Below are 16,537 nucleotides of genomic sequence, written 5' to 3'. Positions count from 1 at the left end.
TGTGCCCCACTAATGAAAGATGCAGTTAATGGGGGTAATGTAAGATGGACATAGGCTGAGGTATATGGGAATTCCCTATATTTTCTATTTCTTTTAAATTTTTTCTCCCTCTCCCCTCCCCATTGTCTGCTCTCTGTGTCCATTCATGGTGTGTTCTTCTGTGTCTATTATATTATCATTAGCTGGCTTTGGCAATCCATCCTGGGACCTTGCAGAGTGGGAGAGAAGCAATCATTCTTTGCACCACCTTAGCTCCCTAGTTCATCGCATCTCTTATTGTCTCTTCTTTGTGTCACTTTTTGTTGCATCATCTTGCTGCATCAGATCTTTGTGTGGGCAGCACCATTCCTGGTTGGGCTGATCTCAAGCACCAGGTGGCACTCCTTGCATGGGGGTCACTCCTGCATGAGGCAGCGTTCCTAATTGGCTGGCACCCCTTCACAGGGTGGCACTCTTTGCACATGGCAGAACTCCACAAGAATCAACTTGCCACACTGGCCAGGAGGCACTGGGTATCAAACCTGGACCTCCTATATGGTAGGTGAAAGCTCTAGCTGTTGAAGCACATCCACTTCCCCCATATATTTTTGATGTAACATTTATGTATTCTAAAGCTCCTTTAAAATAATGGAAAAAATGTCATAGTAACTATTTACTTACACATGTGATTTTATGTTTCCACAAACTAGAATGAAAGGAGGTAGTTTGTGCCTTAGACATAGTTCAAATTAAATAATTATACCTTGAATGAATGATATCAATTCTATACTATCAGTATTGTTTAAAATATATACATTGTTAGTGAAAGGATTTTTTTATGTAGGTAAGAGTACTCAATGTATTTGGCTCAGATTTGCTGGACCTGTCCTAGATCTTAGTATCATTAACTCAAATATTATATTATCATACATAAATAATACTGGAATGACTGGGGTTTACCTAATTTTATATTGTGATAATGTGCTTGAAAATTAAGTGTTAATTTAAAGATTCATCCTCCAATCATAGAATTGGAATCAGGTATCCAAGGAATGAATTTAAACAGGATGTTGAAAATAGATGGAAATTGTCCTGGGGAAAGCTGTCACATGTATCTAGATTGATGTGGTTAGATAATAAGTGAATTGCCATTGAAAGAATGAATATTACTGAAAAAATTAGCAGAAAAGAACACTCAAGAAAGAGGTAGGGAAGGAAAGCACTCTCAGTGACATTGAAACTTCCTTAGGCTGGAAAAGAGAATATGTACAAGGAAATAGTGAGTGAGGAAGACCACCTTCCATGCAGGAGGTTTTGAATAGGAAAGATCCATTTTAGAATGTCCAAAGATAGAGGGTAATTGCAAAGAAAGGAGGAAAATTGGGAGAATAAGGCATTAAAATGTAAATTCCAGAATCAAGGAGGGACAAAGTAGAGATAATCATCTATCATTGTGTTAAATGCACTGCAGCCTTCCTCACACAGTAGAAGTAGATTATTGGCTCAAGCATGTCATCCATCCATGTGAAACATGAAATTTGCTTTCATAACATATTCCTGGCAGTCTAGGAGAACTCACCAGCACTTTTCTTAAATAATCTCACCTAGATCTCCTGGGAATACGGTGGACTAGAAATACATGGATTCACTTCTCCTCCAGAAAAATAGCTATAGCAAAGGCTGAAACAGCCTAGAAAAAGATTTTCTAGAGTTTAGGACATGAGGCAAAGGCTGAATATTGCCCAGAGAAGAGAGGGATGTAGGAGGGAAATTTTGTTGACAGAAGTGAGTTGAAACCAGCTGCTGCTGCTGCCTATCTCATGCCCCAAACTAAAGATGCTTTAGAGCTCTTGGGCCTCTGGGCCAGGGACTACAGGTGAAGGGGGATCCAGGAACCTACCACCCCAGGAAAGGGGAGAGAGAGGGACGCAGCCTAAGGCTGGCTCAGCTGCTGACCCACAAATTTGGTCTGGTGCTGTTGAGAAGTAAAAAGCATAACCTAGCAGAAAACTATCTAATGAGCCATTACTGCCCCCACTTCTGTAAATCCACCTGTGATAGCATGACCTTGCAAAAGACTATCTAATGAACCCTTCCTGCCTTCTGCTTCTATAACCGCACTTGCAAAATTTTGCTGAGCAACGTGTTAGCCAATGAGTGAGAGCAATGCTTAGTCCCACTTAAAATCCTATGTAAACTTCTGAAAATTGAAAAATGGGGCTCAGAATTTGGTGATTAACTCTCCTTTGGGCCCACATGTCATAAATCTGTTCCTCTGCCTCTCCAAGTGCCACCTCTGGTTTCTTCTGAGGCTCAGAACTACTGGCTTTGCTGGAACAGTTGGTTCCCTGGCTGGGAAACACAACTGAGCCAGCTCTATGATCCTCCAGTTTGGGACTGGCTGGCACAGCTGGTGGAGATCTCCACACAAATATGGTGGCACCACCAGTCCACTTAAGAGGGCCTCCTTCAGGGAAAGGATCTCTGTGGGCCATGTCTGCCAACCCAGCCTGGCTCAGTAGAGAGGTGTTTTAAACAACAAAAAGATGCCAGAAAGGTAAGACCCCAGGGTTCTGAGTTCCAGTCAAGCATGTCTCCACATGGAAGGGGGGACAGATCACCTCACAAAATCTCAAAACTCAAGATTCCAGGATATGGCAGTCCTTTGGGTGGGACTGTGTAACCTCTGAGTGATTGAGTGAATGAATGGGGACTGCAGAAGTTTCCCTTTGCTGATCCAGTCTGTGGATCCATGAATTTGCTACAGAGTCTCAGTGGGCCACAACCTGCTCTCCATGGCTACATCATGTGGCATAATGCCTAATCCAGACTCTACATGGATGCCTTAGCTAAGAAGAGCTGAAGTTCTCATGAGGAACATGGACAGGCAGGAATCTGAGTGGCCTCATGAGAAACTCCCTTCCTTTTTTTGTCCTGTGACACCAGTTCAGGGATGGGATCATCACAATCAAACTCACAGTCTTAGATAGTATGTTTAAAAAAAAACTCAAGTAGAGCTTTTCCAGGGGTCATGGTGTCTTTGTGTCCCCCAGAACTCTTCAGATACTGTGCCAATTGGAGTGGCCTATATTTAGTGTTAACTGGCCCTCAGAGGGAACACTAGAGGTAGTCAGATTTTGTGAAGTTTGTCAGGAAGTCACTGGGACCCCCAGCCACCCTGATCAGTTTCCCTACATCAATTCCTAGTTAGAAATCTCCCAAACCCTGCCACCTTTGGTTTGATTGTGTGGTGGAGGGGAAGGTCAGAGTAGGATCCTAGTAACTCAAATGGCCAGACCTCAAAAACCTATTGTTCTACAAAAATCCCTGGAGGAAGACCCATTACACCTTCCATATGTTCCAGCCATTCCAGGACATCTCCTGCCTCGGAGCCTCCACCAGCAGAACTCTCAGAGGCTCCTCAAACTTCAGTCTCCCAGGTCCGTCAGCCCTCCACCCCAAGGGGGATCCTGAAACCCATTTGGCAAGAAGACTTTGATCAGCACAACCCACACTTCAGATGCCCCTCCATGAAACACAGGTCCAACCCAGGTCAGTGTAGATGGGACAGTCCAACCTGGAAGGCCAATCCTGTTTTATTAGCCTTTCACAACTACAAACCTGTTAAACTGGAAGCACCACGGCCCTTCATATTCAGAAAAGCCTCAGGCTCTTATTCACCTCTTGGAGTCCATTTTCCAATTTCTTCACCCCACTTTGGATGATTGCTGCCAATTCCTTCATAGTCTATTTATTACGGAAGAGAAATGCCAGATCCTCACAGAAACCAGAAAGTGATTGTGAGAACAGGCCCCCGCAGGTGTCTTGGAAACAGAAGAATGAGTCTAGGAAATAGCACTGGGAGCTCAATCAGCCTGGGACTTCAACACAGATCATGGATGGGCTGCCCTTCAGCAGTATCGAGAAGCCCTCCTCAGAGGGGTATGGGAAGAAGCGAGATTGCCCACAACATGTCCAAAATGGCCTCCATCCCTCAAAAGCCTGAAAATCCTTCAGGAGATTTTTATGAGCGACTCTGCAAGGCCTTCATGATCTACACCCCCTTCAACCCAGAAGACCCAGAAAGCCAGAGAATGGCCTGCACAGCTTTCATTACCTAGGCTGCACCAGGCATCAGACAGAAACTTCAGAAGCTACTTGGGTTCACAGGGATGAACATCTCCCAGCTCCTTGTAGTCACAAAGTATTCATCAATCGGGATGAACATGCTGAAAGGAAAGTGAAAAAGTGAATGAAACAGCAGGTCTCCCTGTTAGAAGCAGCCTTAGGTAATCCAGCCCTGAGGAATCAAGGAAGGCCACCCCAAAAAGGGGGGAATACTTCACCTTGGAACATACCACTGCTGCCAGTAAAAAACCTGATGGGATATCGACCTGTCCAAGACCTGCAAACCATAAACAATGCTACCATCACCCCACGCCTGGTCTTTCCTAACCTCTGCACCTTAATGGGGCAGTTGCCACCTAGGGCCACCTAGTTTACTTGTCTGAACTTAATGGACACTTTTTTCTACCTGCGGTTAGTTCCCCAGAGCCAGTCCCTATTTGATTTTGAATGAGAGAATCCCAAAACTCAACAAAAGACTCAATTAACTTAGACTCAGCTTCTGCAGGGCTTCAGAAACTTCCCCACACTCTTCAGAGAAGACCTGGAACTGGATGTAGCCTCCTACCAACCGGAGGATGTAAAATGTACTCTTTCTTTTCACTTTCTTGACAAACTCCTTTGAGGTTCAAAAGGCTTTAATATTGAGGAAGTCCCATTTATCTATTTGTTCTTTTGCTGCTCATGCTTTTGGTGTGAAGTTCATGAAGCCATTTCCTATTACAAGGTCCTGTAGATGTTTCCCTACATTGCTTTCCAAGGTCTTTATGGTCTTGGCTCTTATATTTAGGTCTTTGATCCATCTTGAGTTGATTTGTGTATATTGTGTGAGTTGGTAATCCTCTTTCATTCTTTTACATATGGATAGCCAGTTCTCCAGGAACCATTGTTGAAGAGGCCATTCTCTCCAAGTTGAGAAGGTTTGGTGGTCTTGTCAAATGCCGTATTGCTATATATATAAGAATCTATATCAGAACTCTTAATTTGGTTCCTTTGGTCTGTGTGCCAATCCTTGTGCCAATACCATACCATTTTCACTACTGTAGCTTTGTAGTATGTTTTGAAGTCAGGTAGTGTGATTCCTCAAATTTCATTTTTCTTTTTCAATATGTCTTTGGCTATTCAGGGTATCTTTCCTTTCCAAATAAATTTCATAGTTTGTTTATCTAGTTCATTAGAGAATGCTGTGTTGATTTTTATTGGGATGGCATGGAATCTGTAGATCAGTTTTGGTAGGATGGACATCTTAATAATATTTCATCTTCCTATCCAGGAACAGAGAATATTCTTCCATTTATTTAGTACTTCTTTGATTTCCTTGAACTGTGCTGTGTAGTTTTCTCTGTATCAGTCTTTTATATCTTTAGGTAGACTTATTCTTAGGTATTTGATTTTTTTAATTTGCTCTTGTAAATGGTATTTGTTTCTTGATTTCCTCTTTTGATTACTCATTATTGGTGTACAGAAATGCTACTGATTTTTGTGCATTGATCTTGTAACCTGTGAGTTTACTGAACTCATTAGTAAGTTCTAGAAGCTTTGTTGTAGACTTCTCAGGGTTTTCCATGTATAGATTCATATCATCTGCAAATATTGAAATTTTGACTCTTCCTTTCCAATTTGGATGTGCTTTATGTCTGGTTCTTGTCTCAGTGCTTGAGCAAATACTTCTAAGACTATGTTAAATGGGATGTAGTGAGCATCCTTGTCTTGTTACTGATCTTAGAGGGAAAGTTTTTAGGATTTCACCATTTAAATGATGTTAGCTGTGGGTTTTTCATATATACTCTTTATCATGTTCAGAAAGTTTCTTTCTATTCCTATCTTTTACAGTGTTTTTATCAAGAAAGTGTGCTGTACTTTGTTCAATGATTTTTCTGCATCTATTGATATGATCATGTAATTTTTTTCTTTGAATCTGTTTATATGATGTATTACATCAATTGATTTTCTTATGTTGAATCATCCTTGCATACCAGGAATTAATCCCATTTGGTCGTGGTGTATAATTCATTTCATGTGTTGTTGAATACAATTAGCAAGTATTTTGCTGAGGATTTTTGTGTCTAGGTTCATTAGAGAGATTGGTCTGTAATTTTCCTTTCTTGTGGTGTCTTTGTTTGGCTTTGGTACTAGAGTAATGTTGGCATCATAGAACGAGTTAGGCAATGTTCCTTCTGTTTCGATTTTTTGGAAGAGTTTAAGCAAAATTGGTGTTAGTTCTTTCCGGAATGTTTGGTAGAATTCACCTTTGAAGCCATCTGGCTCAGGTCTCTTCTTACTTGGGAGGTTTTTAATGACTGATTCTATCTCTTTACTTGTGATTGGTTTGTTGAGATCATCAGTTTCTTCTTTACATCAATGTAGACTTCTTATGTGTTTCTAGGAATTTGTCCATTTCCTCTAAATTGTCCTTCTTGTTGACATATAGTTTTGCAAAGTATCCTCTTGTGACAGTCTTTACTTCTGGGGGTGACTGGTGATATCTCCTTTCTCATTTCTTATTTTATGTATTTGAATCTTCTCTCTTTTTTCTTTGTTAGTCTAGCTAAGAGTTTGTTGATTTTACTGATCTTCTCAATAAACCAGCTCTATGGTTTTATTTTTTCAAGTGCTTTCTTATTTTCTATTTCATTTAGTTCTGCTCTGATCTTTGTTATTTCTTTTTCTTCCTTTGGGGTTAGTTTGTTGTTGTTTTACTAATTCCTCCAAGTGTAGAATTAATTCTTCAATTTTAGCTCTTTCTTCTTTTGAGATGTTCTGTCCAAAGGTGATAGTGGTTTATTAAAGTCCCCCAGTAAAATTGTAGTTTTTCCAGTGTTTCTTCACATGTTTGGAGGTGTCCTTGTTAGGAGCATAAATGTTTATGATGGTTCTTTCTTCTTGAAAGATTATCCCTTTCACTAATATGTAGTGTCTATTTTTGTCTTTCAAAATAGTTTTTGCATTTAAAGTCTATTTTGTCTGATATTAACATAGCTACTCCTGCCCTTCTTTTGCTTGTAACTTTGTTTTCCAGGCATTCATTTTCAATCTACTTGAATCCCTGGGTCTAAGATGTGTTTCTTGCAGACAGCATATAGAGGGGTTGTATTTCCTTATCCAGTCTTCCAGTTTGAGTCTATTGACAAGTGAGTTTAATCCATTGACATTCAGTATTTTTACTTTCAAGGAATTACTTATATTAGCCATATTTTCTTTGGATTTCTGTTTGTCATATTTTGTTTTATTTTTTTCCCCTCTTTTTGTATTTTTAGTTGCTCTTACACTGTCCTCCAATTCCAAATTCTAAGAAGTTTTGGACCACAGAGAAGGTCAACAATGACAGGGGAGGAACACTGGTGTGGGGTGTTATTGATAGGGGGCTCATGGTTGGGAGGGAGGTCTCCAGGGCATGTATGTAGGGTACATAAAAATATCGGGATATTTCATAGTGGTTACAGTTAAAAATGACAACTGAAGGAGTGCTGAGTTCTTATCCAGGGGAGCTCTATCACATTCCCCAATGGCACAGCAACAATCCCCCAAGTGCAATGGCAAAAACCAATAAAGATGGATGGTCCAACAATGAGCCCTTGATACTCATGGCTACAATTATGAGACTGTGCACCTGAAATATGAACTAGGCCTAGAGCTGCAGGCTGCCTAAGACTTACCTCCTGAGAACCACCATGTTGCTTAAATGTGGCCCTTCTCTAAGCCAAACTCAGCATGTAAATGCATTACCTTCCCCCCAACATGGGACATGACTCTCAGGGATGAGCCTCTGTGGCACCGAGGGATTACTACCAAGCACCCACTGATTATGTAACTAGAAAAAAACCTTGAATGAAAGGGTCAACTCAGACCAGCAGACTATCTCACACTTCATGTGAGATCAGGTGTTAAAAACTGCTTTTTGACTTTGGATAAAAGGGGAAAATGGGAAAGACAAATGAGTGTATATGGCTATGAGTCTCCAAAAAAGAGTCAGGAGGTCATCAGAGGGTTTGCACTCATGCACGCTTCAGCAGGGTCCCAGAGACAGCCAAAGAAGATACAAGCCCAGGTACTGGTTTGCCAGAAGGCTACAGAGACCCACAGGTTCAATGGTCATGGCAGGTGACTCTGGAATTCAGTGCCATGTCAGTTGGCCCTACTTTGGAGTTTGTGTTCCTAAGTGTGATGGAGTTGGACTCAGATGTGACCTTTCTACACATGCCTATTCTGTTACTTTACCAGACCTGTCATTGGCACTGGGGTTGGTGTATACACAGGAGACCTGAATCTCTGGACTGTCGATGTGACAGCCAGGCCTTGAGCCTCAGCAGACTTGCATCTCCTACCTTCTGGTTTATTGGAATTAATTTCAACAGCTAACAGGGAGGTGGAAAAGTTTAACCACCACACCAGTGAGCCAAGAGTGCCTACAACTGCAAGCAGGAGAATTGTATCCATCATCCATGTGGAATCTAAGCCCCCTCTTGATATAGAGGGACACTGGACATAACCATCCCAGGGTACATAGGATGAAGGAACAGAATATGCATTAGAGTGGAATTATTGATATTCTGCTATGTAACTATTGTGATTAATAATGGAAGAAATTGTAGCATTGATGTGGAAAAAGTGTCCACAGTAGCTGCTGAAGATAGGGAGAGGGAAGACGAGATATGATGTGTGGGCATTTTCAGGACTTGTAGTTGTCCTGGGTGGTACTGCAGGGAGAGATGCTGGACATTGTATGTCCTGCCATGGCCCACTAGTTGGACTGGGGGAAAGTGTAAACTGCAATGCTAACCACTGTCCACGTGGTGCAGCAGTGTTAAAAAATGTATTCACCAAATGCAACGACTATCTCACAATGGTGAAAGAGGTTGTTGATGTGGGAGGGATGGGGCAAGGGGGATGGGGGTATATGGGAAGCTCATATTTTTTAAATATAACATTTTTCAAAAATAAAGATGTAAAAAAAGGAAAAAGTGTATTAATTGATGTCACCAAAGTTTTAGTATATGATTCAATGATAAGATGGAACCTTTCTCTCAATAGTTGATTAATTTGCTTGCTAACAATAAAACCGTGTCGCTCCAAGAGTATTCACACCAATTTTGGTTGCTATTCTATGTAATAAAATCGTTTTATTCTATAAAAAATAATTGATTTGCTTGCCAGCAAATCAAAGAAAATTACTGGGAGGGATTTCGAGCCCTTCTACCACTTCTAACACAAAGTGGCTATAAAGTGTCTTGGAAAAATCTTAGATTCTCAGATTGGTCAGCAGTAAAATAGTTATCAAGGGTTCATCATCTCAAAAGAGCATTGAACATTCAGACCAGAATGAAAGAAGGTAATTTGCAATATCCCAGCACCTATCACTAAAAGAAAGCTCTGTGAATTTCTGTGGGGAATAGGATTTTGTCACATCTGGATCCCCAGTTTTGTGGCTATCGCTAAACCCCTTTATGAAGTCCTCACAGACCTGGAAAGAACCCCTCATCCAGAGTCTAACCCAACAGAAAGCCTTCAAAGAAATTAAAAAACAGCCTAGCTAGGTCCCTGCCTTAGGATTTCCAGATGTATCTGAGGATTTAACCTGTTTGTGTGTGAGAAAAAGAAGTTGGACCTAGGAGTACTCACTCAGTCTACCCCTGGCAGAGACCTATTTTCTATCTATCAAACACTTAAATCCTGTAGCTGCCAGGTGTCCTCCCTGCCTGGGGGTTTTAGCAGCAACAGTAGTAGCCCTTGTCAAAGAAGCCAACAAGCTCACCTTGGGCAAGCTGTTCATGTCATGGTACCACATGCTGTCACCACTTTTGTGAACTCACACAGTCACCATTGGCTATCCAATCCAGCCTCACTCATTACCAAGACCTGCATTGTGAAAACCCCAGAATAAGAGTAGAAACCATGTGCACCCTGAATCCTGCCACTTTCCTGCCGAATGAAAGAGTAACCCCTGAACATTACTGCACAGAAGTAACAAAAGAGGTGTATGCCAGTAGCCCTGACCTCCAGGACAGGCCACTTCCTTGCCAGATCAAACCCAGTTCACAGATGGCAGCAGTTTTATCAGAGATGGGGAGATGCTTGCTAGATACACACTCACCATGGCTGAAAAGTAATAGAAGCAGCTACCTAACTAAAGTGTGGTCTGCACAGCAAGCAGAACACTGGGCACTAATCCAAGCCCTACAACTGGCCACTGGGAAAATGGTAAAACTTTACACTGATTATAAATATGCATTCACTACTGTACATATCCATGGAGCAATTTATAAGGAGAGGGGACTCTTAACTGAAAGGGGGAAAGAAATTAAAAAAAGAGAGAAAAACCTTCAACTACTGGAGATGGTCTAGAAACCAAGCAAGGTCACTGTCATCCACTGACAGTGACAACAAAAGGGAACAGATGCAGTTACTAAAGGAAATACACTTGCCAATGAAGTGGCTTGACAGGCAGCCAAGAAAGCACCCAAACTGCAGGCCCTACTGCCAGCACTTCAACTGTCCCATCTAGGGCAACACATTGAGAAATAAAACTATACTTGGGAGTAACAGGAGTGGGCAAAGGGAGAAGGAGGGTATGAGACCAAAGAGGGAAACTGGCTACTCCTGGATAGCTGAGTCTTCATCCCAAAGGAGGCTGCCTACACCCTTGTTCAACAATGCCACCAGCTCACCCACATGGAAAGACTGCTTTAGGAGCCCTGCTTGGGAAATATTACTACACTGCCTGGATGACCTACCTCTGCACCACTGTTGGAGGCCAATGCCAGACCTGTGCTAAAGTAAACCCCTCCCAAGGTCCTCAGGTCCCAGCCAGGATCCAAAACACAGGAAATGCCCCTTTTGAAGATTTAACAGTGAACATTACAGAAACAAATGCAAGTTGAGGGTAAAGGTACTTAGTAGTAATAATGTCTACCTCCTTGGGCTGGGTCAAAGCCTTTCCCACCCATACTGAAAAACTAAGAGACATAACTAAAACTCTGCTCTGAGAAATAGTTCTAGAATAGTTCCAGCACAGAATACACTTATCCATAGGCAGTGACGATGGCTTGCCCTTTGTAGCAATCATCATCCAAGAGCTAGTATAGTTGTTGAAAATTCAGTGGAAACTCCACAAAGCATAGAGGCCTCAGAGCTCAGGGAAAGTAAAACACATAAATCAAACCCTCAAAACCACCCTAGTCAAGTTCTGTTAAGAAACTGGCCTCTCATGGGTAGATCTGCTCCCATTAACCCTCCATAGAGTCAGATGCACACCTGGGCCCTCAGGCTATTCATCTTTTGAAATTCTGTTTAGACAACCACCCCCAATTATTCAAACCTTCAAGGAAAATCTCACACTCCTTGGAGAAACTGGCCAAAGGTCCATCCTCCAGTAGTTAAAAAACCCTAGCCCAAATACACAAAACTGTCCTGTCTCAGGATCTCTTCCCATTAGACCAACCAGTACACCCACACTTACCTGGAGATGAAGTTTGAGTAAAAAGCTGGAAAAAAGAACCCCTCTAGCCCACCTGGGTGGGCCTACATACTGTTAACCTTGTAAACTCCACTGCTTTCAAACTTGCAGGTCTAGCCACTTGGATTCATGATGCCAGAATTAAAAGAGCACACTCCAATGAAAAACAAGACGACTGCATAAACCACCCTGTACATGACTGTCCCTTGAAAATCCAAATTGCCTGGAGCTAAGGAGAATCACCAACACCTGACTAGATGGATTTCTTTTCCCTGTGGTTCCCGCTCCACTGCTCAGCTTACTGTTTGGAATTGAACTAGCAACTACATCTCCCAGACACTGGAGTATAGTTTTTTAAAAGTATACTAGTCTTAATAATATACTCGTGTCTTGTAAAATGCTTTGCTACCTTAAGTTGTTTTTCCACTTAGCATGAGTGAGTCCTATAAAAATTATAAAGGCATCGAAGGGGGGAAATGTTGAGAAATAAAAATCATAACCTTGCAGAAAATAATCTAACAAGCCACTCCTGCCCACCACTTCTGTAAATCAGCCCATGAGAGGATGACCTTGCAGCAGACTGTCTAATGAGCCACTCCTGCACGCAACTTCTGTAAATCAGTACATGAGAGCATGACCTTGCGAAAGACTATCTAATGAACACCTTCTGCCTTCTGCTTCTATAAATCTGCTTGGAAAATTTCACCTAGCAAGACATTAGTCAATAAGACACAGCCCTGCTAGTTCCACATAAAATCCTATATAAACCTATGAAAACTGAAAAACTGGGCTCAGAATTTGGAGACTGACTGTCTCCTAGGCCTGCATGTAATAAATTTGTTCCTCTGCCATTCTTAGTGCTGTTTGGGTTTTTCTGCTGCTCAAAATTCCTGGCTTTGCTGCAAAACTGTGTCCCAGCAACCCTTCCAGGCCAGGTGGTGCTGCACCATTGTTTGCTTTGCAGCCAGCAAGGGGCTAAATATTTATGACCCTCCCAATCGCCTCCCCTACTACAGAGAAACTGATGGTTGAGGACTCAGAGGAGATGGGCAATGTTTCCTATCTGGGAAAAGGAGGGGGATGCCAGAGAGAGCTGGAGAACTGTCTCAGAGAAAGTTTGAATTACAAGGTTCAGGTCCTCTAGACAGGAAGCTCTGTCACATTGATCTGGCCTGGATTGCAACAAATACACTGCAACCAGGCATTGAACTGAGAACTGCCAAAGAGCGCTATTTTCCAGCAGACCAAGGAATTGCACTCAAGAAAATTAAAATAAATACAAGAGGCTTTTTCTAGCCTCTATAGTCTCTGTCCCCAAAGCCATAAGAAGCAACTCTACAACCAATTTTCTGTGTCCAGTGCCCAGCATTGATCAACCAGAAGGACAATCCTAGAAATCCACATGAGCCAAGAATCAAAGAGCAGTGGTAACACACATCCTTCTGCAATTAAATCCCTACCCAATGAGAAAGAAATTGAGCATCTGAATAAACTACATCCTAATCAGATGCCTAAATATCAGCAAAAAAATACGAGGCATAGTAAGCAAATAGAAGAAATGGCAAAGATAAAGAATATATTTATGCCCCAGAAGAGGTGCAAAGTTTGAGAGAGCTAATCAGTGAGTGAGATGTGCACAAATTTCAAAAATCAAATTAATGTGTTGAAAGGCAAATGGTTAAAGAGTTAAATGACATCAAGAAGACATAGAACAAACACAGAGAAGAAACTGAAATCCAGAAAAGTAACAGAACTCATGGGAAGTAAAGACAAAATAGGTGTGATCAAAAACACATTTGAGGCATACAACAGCAGATTCAAAATGAAAGAAGAAAAGATAAGTGATACCAAAGACAGAACAACTAAAATTGAAGGGAGAAAAGAATGGAAAAATTGAGCAAGGGCTCAGAGAATTGAATGACAACAGAAAACACTACAACAGATATGTCATGGGACTCCAGAGGATAAATGAAGGGAAAAGGGGCAGAAAGAGTATTTGAGGAAATAATAGCTGAAAATTTCCAACTCTCTTGAAAGAAATGAACTTACATGTCCAAGAAGCACACCATACTGCAGTCAGAATAAATCCAAATAGACTTACCACAAGACAAATACTACTCAAAAGTCAAAGATAAAGAGAAAATTCTCAGGGCAGCAAGGGAGAAGCAAGCTATTGTGTACAAGTCATGTCCAGGAAGACATAGCACAGATTTCTCTTCAGGAACCATGGAGGCAAGAAGACAGCAGTGTGATACAATTAATACACTGAAAGAGAAAACAAGCCAGCTTAGATTCATGATCCAGTGAAACCATCCTTCTAATATGAAGGTGAGTATAAAATATTCACAAACACTCAGAAACTAAAAGAGTTTGCAAAAAAGAATCCACCTTTGCAGGAAATATTAAAGGAAGACTTAGAACCTGAAAGGAAAAGAGAGGAGAGACAGGGTTCGAGGAGAGCATAGAAGAAAAATAGCAGAAAGGGTAACCAAATGAGCAAAAGACAGACAAAATAAGATATGACCTATGAAAACCAAAGAATTAAATGGAGGAAGTAAATAATCCATCTACAGTAATATCATTGAATGTGAATGGAATAAACTCCCCAATCAAAAGATACAGGCTGACAGAATGGATAAAGAAACATGAACCATCCATATGCTCACATGCTGCTTACAAGAAACTCACTTTAGACCCAGGGATGCAAACCAGCTGGAAGTGCAAGTTTGGAAAAAGAGACTCCATGCAAATAGTAACGAGAATGAGCAGTGGTAGCTATATTATTATCAACAAAACAGACTTTAAATGCAAAAATTCATAAGAGATACAGGTTATTATATATTAAGAAAAGTGACAATACTTCAGGACGATATAATAGACAAAAATATCTATGACCCAAAATACATGAGACAAACTGTGGGAAACCTGAAGGGAGAAACAGACATCTCTACAATAATCATTGGAGGGTTCAAACCCCACTTATATCATTAGACAGAACAATTAGACAGAAGATCAACAAGGAAACAAAGAATTTGCACAATATGATGTACGAATTAGAACTAATAGACATATACAGAACACTACATCCAAACTCAGGAGTGTTATACTTTTTTTCTCAAGTGCCCATGGACCTTTCTCCAGGATAGACCACATATTGAGACACAATGCAGCTCTCAATAAATATTAAAAGATTGAAATTATATAAAGATCCTTCTCCAATCATAATGGATAGGAGCTGGAAATAATAGACAGCAGAAAAGTAAATTTGCAAATTTGTAGAGGCTAAACAACGCACTCCTAAATAATCAATAGGTCAAGGGAGAAATTGCAAATGAAATCAGTAAATATAATGAGACAAATGAAAATGAAAACACAATCTATCAAAACTTATGGGATTCGGAGAAGACAACCTTGAGAAGGAAATTTATAACCCTAAATGCCTTACTAGTTTTACTAAGAAACTAGTAAAATAACAGGAAACCAATCCCAAACAAGCAAAAAGAAAGAAATAATAAAGATTAGATCAGAAATAAATGAAATTGAAAAAAAATATGGAAAATAAACAAAAGCTGGTTCTTTGAGAAGAAAAATAAAATTGACAACCCCCTAGCTAGACTAACAAAGAAAAAGAGAGACAAGATGCAAATAAATACCATCTCACCCAAAGAGTTCCAGAAAAGGCCAAGTTCTTAACGTTGCCCTGGGACTGCAAACCCTCTAAGGAATGAGTCAGGAGACACAGCATCTTGGGCAGGTAGAGGAAGAGTGCATGCTCAGAGCTGTGGGGGGAGGAACCAGCTGGTCCAGCAAGGAAGCACCTACAGGCAGCCAGGGGAGGGGGTTTGTGCTGGAGGCTGAAGCTCTGTGGGAGGAAGGCTGCTATCCTGCTGACAGTAATAATGTCCTCCATCTCCTACCTGCAGCTTGGTGATGGTGAACATGAAATCTATTCCAGAACCTCTGCCACTGAATCGATCAGGGACTCCAGAGACCCAGGTTGATGCATGATAGATGAGCAGTTTAGGAGCATGACCTGGTTTCTGCTGGTACCAATCTACATTTCTGCTCACACTCTGACTGGACTTGCAGCTAATGCTGATGGTGTCTCCTGGAGACACAGCCATGGAGGCTGGAGACTGGATCATCTCAATGTCACCACTGGATCCCGCATCAGAATGGACAGTGACACACATTCCTACCACTTTATCATAGACAGATTAAACGCATCATTTAAAATGTGCTTTCTAATGGTCTCTAATTAAAAAACAGCACATAATTGGGTCATTTTGGAAAGAGGCATTAAGTCTTTTGCATTTTAAAATCATTTCTCAATTCTTCAAAGATATTATTCTGAAGGCATTGAGGCACTTTTAAATTTCTCACCAGAGATCAGAGGAACAGGGACATGAGAACCTGCATCTTTGTGATCATCTTGCTGCTCTGCCTGCATGATGCTGCTCATTGCACGTTTCAAAGTGCTCATTTATAGAATCTGAGCAGCTGTCCTGGCTTGGAGGAGCCTATGCAAAGCAATCAGTGCACGTGGAGAAAATTGTATGGGTAGGGAGTGGTGGACTATGCAGTGGAAATAAGAGTTAAAGATAACATCACAGAGAGTCTAAATTTGTCACAACTCAGAAGCTTTAATATAAACTTAGAATCTCTAAAATTACAAGCAACTATCAGACCTAATGAAGAGCTTTTCAAGTTAAATATATTTTGTCTTTATTTTTTTAATATTACATTAAAAAAATAGAAGGTCCCCATATAACCCCCACCCCCCTCACCCCACTCCTCCCTCCATAACAGTAATCTCCCCCATCATCACGAGACATTCATTGCATTTGGTGAATATATCTCTGAGCATGGCTGCACGTCATGGTCAATGGTCCACATCATAACCCACACTCTCCCACATTCCACAAATTCATGACCACTTAGCTCATAAGGGCACTGAATATTCCCTCACAATCATTCTTC

The 16,537-nt window shown here is 41.1% G+C and overlaps 1 gene segment (V, D, J or C); it reads right to left on the bottom strand.

Annotated features, from left to right (window-relative positions):
• Positions 1-15,375: 15,375 nt before the first annotated feature.
• LOC131273795 (immunoglobulin kappa variable 1-39-like) lies at positions 15,376-15,750 on the bottom strand. The segment is given in 1 exon segment: positions 15,376-15,750. A coding segment is annotated over 1 exon segment (375 nt).
• Positions 15,751-16,537: the final 787 nt, after the last annotated feature.

Source organism: Dasypus novemcinctus, chromosome 17 (genome assembly GCF_030445035.2).
Source record: "Dasypus novemcinctus isolate mDasNov1 chromosome 17, mDasNov1.1.hap2, whole genome shotgun sequence".
In the NCBI taxonomy this organism is placed as follows: domain Eukaryota; kingdom Metazoa; phylum Chordata; class Mammalia; order Cingulata; family Dasypodidae; genus Dasypus; species Dasypus novemcinctus.
Note: the sequence above shows the minus strand (reverse complement) of the source record. Positions and strands in the feature narration are given on the sequence as shown.